This window comes from Pterocles gutturalis, unplaced genomic scaffold (genome assembly GCF_000699245.1).
Source record: "Pterocles gutturalis isolate BGI_N339 unplaced genomic scaffold, ASM69924v1 scaffold33495, whole genome shotgun sequence".
Classification (NCBI taxonomy): domain Eukaryota; kingdom Metazoa; phylum Chordata; class Aves; order Pterocliformes; family Pteroclidae; genus Pterocles; species Pterocles gutturalis.
The window spans coordinates 18277-28482 of NW_010144469.1; the positions used below are offsets into that span (position 1 = coordinate 18277).

Genomic DNA, 10206 nt, shown 5'->3' on the forward strand with positions numbered 1-10206 from the left:
ACCCTCTTTCCTTTAATGAATACTACCAAAAGGCAATTTCAGTATAAAATAAATACCTGCTATAATGTTCCCAGACTGTGCAACCACTTTGAATCCATCAGCGACTTTATCCACGCTGTCGCCGTGAGTGAGGAGCACAAGCTCTTCCTTCTGAAGGCCCCTAAACAAAGATTAAAAACTAGAATAAATTAAAAAGAACAAAGCCCAAACTACCTGTGTTTCGAAAAGAAGCCTTTAGGGATCCCAACAAAAGCACATCTCTACTGACCAGGCAAATTTGAAATATTGCACATGGATTTCTTTTCCAGAAACAGTCATCTCCGAGATGACTCCCTTGGAACCTGCATAAATTCTTGTACGATGGATGCATCCTTCATGCAAGAGGTATTTTATCTTAATTCAGAAGGGTTGGGGTTCCTTCATAAACACACCAATACTGAAGTATTCCCTCTTTGACATGTACAGCCATCTAGAGTCAACCAGGATTCCTCGAGTCCTGCTTTTTACTTCAATTAAGTGAAGTTTTTTTGCTCAAAACCAAGTGTTTTCAGGACAATTTGGGCACCTCAGACTTTAGGCAGAGTATCAAGCTCTGCAGTAGCCCTACAGGGGAAAGTTAATAAAACTGGGACACCAGGTATGAGTAAACTGTTAGAATTATTACAAGGAACTTGAGAGGCACTGATAAACGACCAAGAAATCTGATTTTGGTTTTATAAAACATCACAAAGCAATTTTAAAAGCAGGTAGAAAATTAACGGTTTCAGATTTTCTGTTACCTTTTGGAAATCAGATGGGTGCCAACCAATACAAGAGTAACGCACTGCACAGCAGAAGGAACCAAGAGCTTAACAGAGGTTCTCGTGCTGTGGTACACTTTATGGTGTCTCACTGAAGACGTTCTACTTTGAAATGAAGTGTTTAAACAATATTCCAAGCAAATGTATCTGCATTTCTAGAGCCAGTTGAGAAGTTATGCCTAAACACTTGTTTAAATTAGTAACTTGTTTACTTATGAACACAGCTGCAAAAGTTTTATTAGAAATTATCACGTAAGCATGGGTGCAATGTCACTATTTTCTTTAAAATAAGCTTCTTCTCATCCAGCCACCAATTTCCAGACTGGTATTTCCAATATTGTTTTGATAACTTTAAATGTCTGCGCACCTGAAGAGTGAACACGTGTTATCCAGAGTAATGCTGAACACTCCATCTTCTCTGACACTCTTCTTGTGCACCGTACCTCCAAATACCTTATTCATCATCTGTCAAAACAAAAATATGACATGAACAAGCACCACACAATCTAGTAGCACTTTATACCTCAGTCTGTCTATAACTGACAATGGTTCTAGCCCTCCAGTACCTACCAACCTAGTTTTTCATTATTATACTCATTTAAGGTATCATTTCACAAAATTTTAAAAATTATCTTAAAAATTAATCATTGTTCTGAATTGGGCCTGTTCCCTTCTGCCAGCATAGCTGGGGACCGTTGCCACACATAGTGAGTACCAGAAATCCACAGCAGCAGACAGTAGGTAGAGATTTGCACAATAACGCATATTCAGTAGTGTACACCTACTTGTACTTACAAATGGCTGCTCTGCAAATCAGCTGAGTACCTGAGGCCAGTTAGCATAAAAACAGTTAAGCTGCTGAACAAAAAACTGATTTAGCTATCCTTCAGATAGGCTTAAACTTCTCAAAATCTAGCTCCTCAGAAACTTAAGTCTTCTCCCTTAGTGTTATTTTTGTGCCTCTCGATAACCCTTGCTGTATCAGCAGTACAACTCTCAATCAGTTTTTTTCTTTCCCAAACCTCACCTTCTCGTTTGCAGTTGGATATCTGCATTATAGATTTCAGAAGTCTCAAAATAATTTTTTTTTTCCTTGCAAATAGAACTGGTAACTTAAAATATTTTCAGGGTTTCACCTTCCAATTACTTTAATTTTCAGAGATTTAAGACTTCATTTGAGACCTAGTTTAATATTATACTTACTGAGCTTGACCGATTTCAATCTTTTATAATTAGGTAGTAGTTCATTAATACACACACTTGATTCATTTCTGCAATGCCAGCCTTAAGGAACTCCTGTACTTGAGGCTAGCTAACGTGCTTTTCAATTTGCGTGGCATTTTCAGGCACATTTCAATATAACACGTCTCCCTTCAGAGAGCAGGTCCTCTAGCAGTTCATCTTCCATTAATATCACAAATACAGCCCAGAGGACAGCTGGGGACAAACAGATCTCCCAACAGCACCTGCATGCCATAGCAGATCCCAAGAACTGGTTTTCCTATTGTAAATATCGCCGGGTCGAACCATGGCGCATCTTCTGCATACACAGAGTTTGGTCCTCCAGATATAATGATAGCTCTGCAGGCAAAAGAGAAAGAAAATATTAACTCCAATATTAATTGTTTACTTTAAAATATCTTTATTTGCTTTAAACATTCACAGTCTCAGAACTCTATTAAAATTTGTGTTAGAATATATACAGATCTCCTAACATACAGCTTAACTCTGCTATGCTACAGCTGTCAAATCCAGCAGTTACCAGAGACATATTTCATCAGTTTAAAAAAAATCAGACAGAAACCATCCTAGAAAGTGACTGTATTTTAAATTCCTCGCAGCCAAGCGTCAACTACGAGAGAAGCAGGATGGCTAGGAGCAAACGCAGAGCACTGGCATTAAGATACACATGTATCTGCTGCAGGATGCCTGTGCCATCTGGAGGGGAGGTGCACTCAGACACCAGACTCCCAGAGCCGCCGACAAAACGGCCCCTAATCCGCCCCGATTACAGTGTGACAGCACCAGCAACAGGCTGTGAATGACAAGTCCAACACATGCAGTTAATGCTTCACACTATAACAGAAAATCAGATCTTTTCGAAGGGGCAGAGATGAGTGGCAGGAGGGTGCAGTGCAGGAGCAGCGGGCCGTTGGGCAACGCTTTCTGAGCCCAGCCAGGACTGACCGCGGGCTCCCAGACCTTGGACTCACACACTGTTTATTCACAGAGAACATCAAATCTGGTATTCAGAGAAATGCAAAACAGGATGAGAGAAGTTGCATACGCAGGATTAAATGCATTTAATAAAGCTTTTCTCTAGCATTATTTAGAGTGTTTGTCAGGCAAGTACTGACTAAATAGAAATTTTCTATTTCTAAGCAGCAGAAATGGGCAGTGTGCTTACAACATCTGTCCCACCAGCAGAAATAACTGTGTAGTAATGAGCCCACATACCGAATGCCACCTCTCAGCTGCAGTCCTGCGGGGTACCTGCTCCCCCCAGTGCACGGCTGGATCCCCCCTGCAGCCCACCTCCTCCTCCCCAGCCCAGGCTCCGTGGTTCAAGGCAGGGGGTGAGGCAGGGGGCTGGATGGGGGCACCCCAAAGCACAGCAGCTTGCGAGCTGGAAGAGGCAGCGTTTATTTCTTTGTATGTTGGGATCTACAAGAGAGCTTTGGGATAAGCATCCAGCTGACAGAGGGGTAGTGTTACACTGAACAATCCTGACAACTAGTACCTGCTGTAGGTGCGCAGGCGCCTCTGTTCCAGCTGGAGACGATGAATTCCCTAACCTCAGACACTGCTAGAAAGGGACTGAAAACTCATCATGCCTGGTGTATTGCTGCTTCTGATAATTCCACGTACAGAAGCATTTGCTTAAGTGCCATATATAAAGACCACTATTTAGGATCAATTAAAGGAAATATAGTCACACCTACAAATTGAACATTCTTATGAGAAGTCAAAATAGTTATAGGCTGTCCTATTAAATAAGCGGAGTCTTAAAAATCTGCTTTTTTTCCATACCAATTAAAATCCCACAGAACACAGAAAGGTTATCCCATGTGCCCAAGTATTAAAGAAAATAATTATGAGTTGAGGGTGAGAGAGGAACCTGCACCTTCTCAACCATGCAGGAGAAATTAAAACTAGCACGGGATGTAGATTTTGAGAGTTCTACCACACCACTGTGTCATTTCTCACATACCGTCTTACATTCGTATGAATATACCCTTTTCTGGTTTACCTTAAACCACTGCCAAAACAACCTGACCCAGCTTTGGAAAGCCTGTTTGTGATGGATTAAAGGCACATCAGGAACCACGTAAAAATACCAAGAGGAAAATGCGTGCATTGATATCCCAACGTCAGCGCTCACACCAGAGCTCAGCCGGTGCCAGAGCTCAGCCCAGTGCCAGTAGAGCCCAGCACCGCGGCACCTCCTCGGCCCAGGACCAGAACCAGGACCTTGGGGAAACTGCCAATGTTTACATCACGTTCAGATGGTCATTAGAGGCTGTTCTGAAACTATGAAAATTGAGGAGCTGGCTTTTTAAACACAACATGTAAATGCAATTGAGCAAAATGTTCAGCCTTGCTGCCCGTCTCAAACAATAGCAGAGACCAACACGCAGCGCCTAAGCCCATCCGGTGCACGAGCTGCAACACAGAAACCTGACTCTTCCCTGGACACACAGAATACCTGCCAAAATCTTGCAGTAAAACCACAAACTCATTTTTACAGCAGTCACTGGATAAAGGCACCCAATGGCTGGCGTCAGTATTTGTTGAGCTTTCCTGGATGCAAACGATTAACAGAGACTGTGGTCACAACGTTTATTGACCGATGCGGGTAACCGATAACCCGAAACCACTATCTTAGCCTTGAGAAGTGACCTTTCGAATGGAGAGGTTTTGCCACATTTTAGAGAGCCATTATTTGGAATGACAAGTCCAACAGGTCTGATCAGGAGACTTTGAAGAACCTTCAGCAGTAAAAGGGGAAAAGCTCTTCCCAATACAAACCTGCATCAATACAGCCCAGGTCTGAGACAAAACATCGTTAGTACTACAACCCACACCTCAAATCCAATGCACACGAGAGGCAGGAATTCTTTTTAAGCCAGTAATTAGGCATGGCCACCTTTTAAAGACTTGACTGTTGGAGAATTATAAACAAGAGCTGACAAGAGAAGGGATTTCAGAACATTTTTGAAAAGATAAATTCTTCACACAACAGCTACCTGATAGATGCAGGAGATCCTGGGTTTTCTGTTCTCTGTGTTTTCAGAAGAGATCAATAAGTTCCTATTTGATTTACTAAAATAGACTGTTTACTGGTTCACTAATTATAATTGATTAGAAAAACGCCATTCCATAACAAAGCACTGTCTTATCTGTTGTCAGCACAACCCAGAAGCACACGTGCAGCGTGTTTCTGGATTTGCACCCAACTGACAAGTCTTTGATGATTTGCAGACTTCAGGGTATTTATTTTCCACATGGAAAAGAGTGGCATACGCTGGTAAGCCCAATAAAACAAGAAAAAGAAATGTACAAAGTACGAAATAATTGAGAGACCTTTTCTTGCTGCAACCAACAAGCAGCAGTTACAGTTAAGTTTTTTTCAGCTGCTTCCCAGAAGCAGTTTGGCATGGTTTACCACAATATCTTCAGTATCTAAGTTAGTTTGTTTGTAATTAAACTAAAAAAAATAATTTTTAGAAACTCACAAGACTTGTTTTCTTAATTAATAGCTACCCTAGTTTAACAGGTAAAACAGCAAGTTCATCTAAATTTTTTGCAGATACATATTCAAAATGAAACCTCTTAAATTATACTTACAAATGGAAATGATTAAAATGGCATGAAGGCACTAAGCAGCAAACACACAAGATTTATATTGCTGTACAAGTTTCCCCAGCAGAACTGAGGCATTACTGAGGATAAGCTAAGGATGCAATCATTAACATCATTGCAAAAAAGCCGCTGCACATAAAAGCCCAGGCAATTACCACCGCTGCCGACACGCAGGGCCACCGTCACAGCGAAAGGAGGGAAGGAGCAGGGCGTGCGGGCACAGGCACCGCAGGAACCACCTACCGAAACCCTTGTTCTCGGATGGCAAAGGCTGGCGTTTCCAGGGGGAAGATCTCGGACTGGACGAACAGCTCGCGCACCCGCCGATCGATGACCTTCCCGTACTGCGCTCCGGCATCCAGGATGACGACGGCTCCCTCGTAGTGGTGCTGCCCATCCTTGAGGTCTCCTCCGGTGTTCTCGGGCTGCAAACATCACCCACATCAGCGCTTTAGGACCACACACTGCAGACTGCAGGCTTTAAGCCAGATCTCTCTTACAAGGAACATCTGCAAAGCTTGCTAAGGTTGCCTATATGTCAACTTATGATTAAAATGATAACGACTAGCCGAGAAACTGCTAAATGAAAAAATCCTCACATTTATAAGGACCAGTAGATGTGTCAGCAAGATAAAGGAGCTGCATTAACACATCCCTCCCAAGCAGCCAAATGAACATGACATCCCCAAGCCCACAACCAAACATGGTACAAATTAGGGAAGAAAAAATAAATGCTTATAAGCTAAGGAAGGCAGAGCCATCCATAAATAAGAAGCCATACGCCCTGTTCACCACTACAGCCACTCCAGCTTTTTCTATTTTACAGTGCCACACAAAACTCATCACAGCCTGTGATAATTAAGAGCATGTGCCTTTTTCTCAAGCAAAACAGGACACTGCAAAGGAAGAAGAAAAATGTTTTTCCCCATCATGCTGCCTCATATGCTGAGCTTTCACTTGACATTACCTCCCAGAGAGAATAAAAAGGAGAAATTGAGAACAAATGTCTCTGCTAAAACGATTTTTTCAAAAAAACCCAACTTTTGACTGCAGCATTCACGCAAAGTGCACGTCGGAACAAAGCAAGGGTTCTCTCTGAGCCCATCATGTTTGAATTGGCTGGCCAAGGTCAGTTAGATCTGAAAGAGGGCTGGAAAACACAAGGACAAGTGTCATCTTTTTTAACAAAGACATTGTGGAGAGAGGCAGCTATTCCATGGAAGTGTCCTTATCAGAAGATCTTCAAGGAAGAATATGAACTGAACCACACTGTAAGAGACCACAAAATTCATGCAGAAAAAACCCAGCTGCTTAAAGAAATTACTGACTTTGGAGGTGTTTTTCCCTTAATTTAAAGCTTACACTGTTTCCTTGCCAATGTAATTTGACGAAGGAAAAAGCAGGAAGGGTTTTACTTGGGCAAACACTGCCTCAAAACACATCTTGAAGCTCCTGAGCATTTAAAGTTTGAATTACAGCATGTTGGAGGTGTTCTGCATGTGTGTACCAGGCAGCACATCCTCCGACCCAGGGTCCCAGGAGGTTCTGAAGAAAGCCGGGGCAGCCTGCAGCATGCCGCAGGATTCCCATGGGAGCCAGATAAACACCCCCACGTCGAGCACAGGGCATTCTGGAGGAGAGCATCATCCTGCTGGGACGGATTCTCCCCAACAAACACACAGAAAAGGCTGCCTTTGAGCTTTCTTCCTTGGCTCCAGATGCGCACCGAGCCGTCCCCGCTGCTTCACTCGTGCAGAGTACAGCATCAGGCTGCGCAAAGATCGGAGGAACGCTGTCAGAGATAACTGCATCGACATCAGAATTACTTCTTCATTGTCTACATGGCCCTGGAAAACAGCTGTTTAAGGCTTCAAGTAATAGCTCACTGCCCGAGTTTTGCTGGGAGTCCATCAATACCCTCCCAAAATCTCAAAAGCCAGTGTCTGACCAGAGCTCAGAAGGTCTTTCCTCAGATGATGCTAAGGGCATCTGGGTTAAAACCCCATAAAAGCACTGCATCCATTGAGAAACACAGATCTCCTTAAGTGGAACGTGTAAGATGAGCGCAGCAACACACACCTCACCAGAGGGGAAAAATAAAAAAAATAAAATTATTCAATCACTGGCCTAATAACTGCCTGCTGTCCTTTTCTCCCGAAGGCAGCCTTGCAGCACACCTCCAGCACATGTCCAAGCAAGCCCCATCCCGGGAGCTAACACAAGCGACTATCACCACCCGGCCCGTGTCAGAGGAGTTTTTGTACTTCACTTCTGAGCTACAGTAGAACAGTGAGAAGGTTCAGCTCTGAGGAGAGCCCAACAGAAACACGATCGTAAATCATAAGGAAAAAGAGGATGGAGAAAGGCGGTAAGTCAGTGCAGGATCTGGCTTTATTTACTTAAAGGCACCATTCCAAGGCTAGAGAATTTTGAATCCAAATTTAATAAGGGAAACTTCATTTAATAAGACCAAAAAAAGAACAGATGCTGTTAACACGCAGCCAACATGGCAGTTCAGCTCATGCGTTTGTGTATCGTACGCGTGCCAGGAGCGAGATGAAGAGGATAGCAGACAGCCCAGCTCCTGCAGGGACAGGGTTTATGGAGCCAGCGCCTCTTCCTAGTGGGGATTCTCCAGCTTCTAATAAAAGCTCTTTTTCCCCTCAGTAGGGGTATAACTAGAGTTCCTTGTCTTCTCCTGGTCTATTTTCACAAAAAACTGAAGAACTCGCTGTTTTTGAGAACTGCTGTTGACGCTGGTTTGCCAGCCGTCCAAGGCATTGGGGCAGAGCAGACAGAAACCAGCCTCGTGTCCCGATAGTGGGACTGGAGGATGCCAAGAGAAAAACGGGGAAAAAAGGCTATATGCAGCTAATTTAAATCACAAGAGTCACCCTGAAAACCATGTAATACATGAAGGATTCCTACTGTTCTCTACAACTCATGAGCCAAAGAAAGCACTTTATCAAACCGCTGTATCTCCAGACTGCTGCTCGCCTGCTGTGTCACAGACCCCAGACCTGGAACCAGGGTCCCTGCTGCTCGTCCGCTGTGTCACAGACCCCAGACCTGGAACCGGGGTCCCTGCTCCTCGCCCGCTGTGTCACAGACCCCAGACCTGGAACCGGGGTCCCTGCTCCTCGCCCGCTGTGTCACAGACCCCAGACCTGGGACCGGGGTCCCTGCTCCTCGTCCGCTGTGTCACAGACCCCAGACCTGGGACCGGGGTCCCTGCTCCTCGCCCGCTGTGTCACAAACCCCAGACCTGGGACCGGGGTCCCTGCTCCCCGCCCGCTGTGTCACAGACCCCAGACCTGGAACTGGGGTCCCTGCTCCTCGCCTGCTGTGTCACAGACCCCAGACCTGGGACCGGGGTCCCAACGATCCCCTGAACCATACTGCTGCCTCCGACTGTGCTGCCATGGCAAGGGTCATCCCTGATGCATCATTTCAGCTCTACGACTTACTAACACTGGAGGGAAAAAAGCTTCCATCCATCGCTGCTGCTTTTTTTTTGTGTAAAAAAAAAATAATTACAAGTTCTACGATGAGCTGTAGTAGGAGACCTGCCATCAGGCTTGCACTATTAGCTAAAGGCACCACGTATCTTACTCTTTGGTGCTTTCAACTGAGTTTGCAGGTTCCTAACAGCCCACTTTTCCAGAATCAGGGAATTTTTCAGCATTCCACATACTCACCCGCTCACAGGATTTTCACTAATGCAATTTATAAAGCACATTAACATACAGAACAGTCATATTCTGGAGCACCAAGAAGCACCTCTGTCCGAGCCCTCAGCTCTGAGCTTTCACCCACACTAATAACTTAGGACAAGCCTAAACCTGGAGCCTTGACCTGGTACTTTCAAGCCAGCACAGGTTTTACAAGAGTTTAATTGTTTCCCTGTGGTATTAAAATCAAGAAGATATACGAACACTTTCATTTTTTTTCAACACATAACAGGAAAGTAACTCCTCCAAACTCAGGCAATCCCCGAGGCTGACACAAGAGCCCCCAACCCGTTATCTCAAACTTTAATTTACATAAGTCAGAGGCAGATTTCCAGTGGCTGCTGGGACCTGGCCCCCTGCGGAAATCGCTCTGTTACCCGCTTCCTGCGAGAGCAGGGTTCCTGCACCATCAGCCCCGCGTCGCAGCAGCTCCCCAGGGCAGAGGAGCCCCAGGAGCAACCCTGGCCAGGAAAGGAGATGCTGTGGGTGGTCAGGGAAAAGTGTGTCGGAAAACCAGCAGGGACCAACTGAGCACTTAAAAAAACCCCTCAGGGCCACATTTGCTCATAAACCAGACAAAAAAAACCTCCAACAAGGCTTTTATCCTACTACAGAAGCGGCTTAAGACAACTTACAAGGTTTTGCTTCAGAAGTTGCATTATGGAGAAAAACCTTCTCCTTCACAAAGGCACCGGAGTCACTTTGTCACCCCGGGACACGCTGACACACACGTTTTTTGCCCCCGTCGCTGCGAATCAGGCCGGGACAGGGAGAGCGGGCCCCGCAGGAGGGCTGGCGCGGGCAAGGCTGCG

At 44.9% G+C, this 10206-nt stretch overlaps 1 protein-coding gene across 1 annotated transcript in view; it reads right to left on the bottom strand.

The window, feature by feature from the left end:
• The window catches only part of GMPS (guanine monphosphate synthase), a gene marked incomplete at its 5' end in the record, with an annotated part of 18292 nt that extends 12204 nt beyond the window's left edge, over positions 1-6088 (bottom strand). Inside the window, 4 exons of the mRNA XM_010085110.1 lie at positions 57-160; positions 1168-1265; positions 2267-2381; positions 5907-6088. Coding sequence (XP_010083412.1) covers positions 57-160; positions 1168-1265; positions 2267-2381; positions 5907-6088 — 499 coding nt within the window. The remainder of the gene's footprint in view (positions 1-56; positions 161-1167; positions 1266-2266; positions 2382-5906) is intronic.
• Between the last annotated feature and the right edge of the window lie 4118 nt (positions 6089-10206).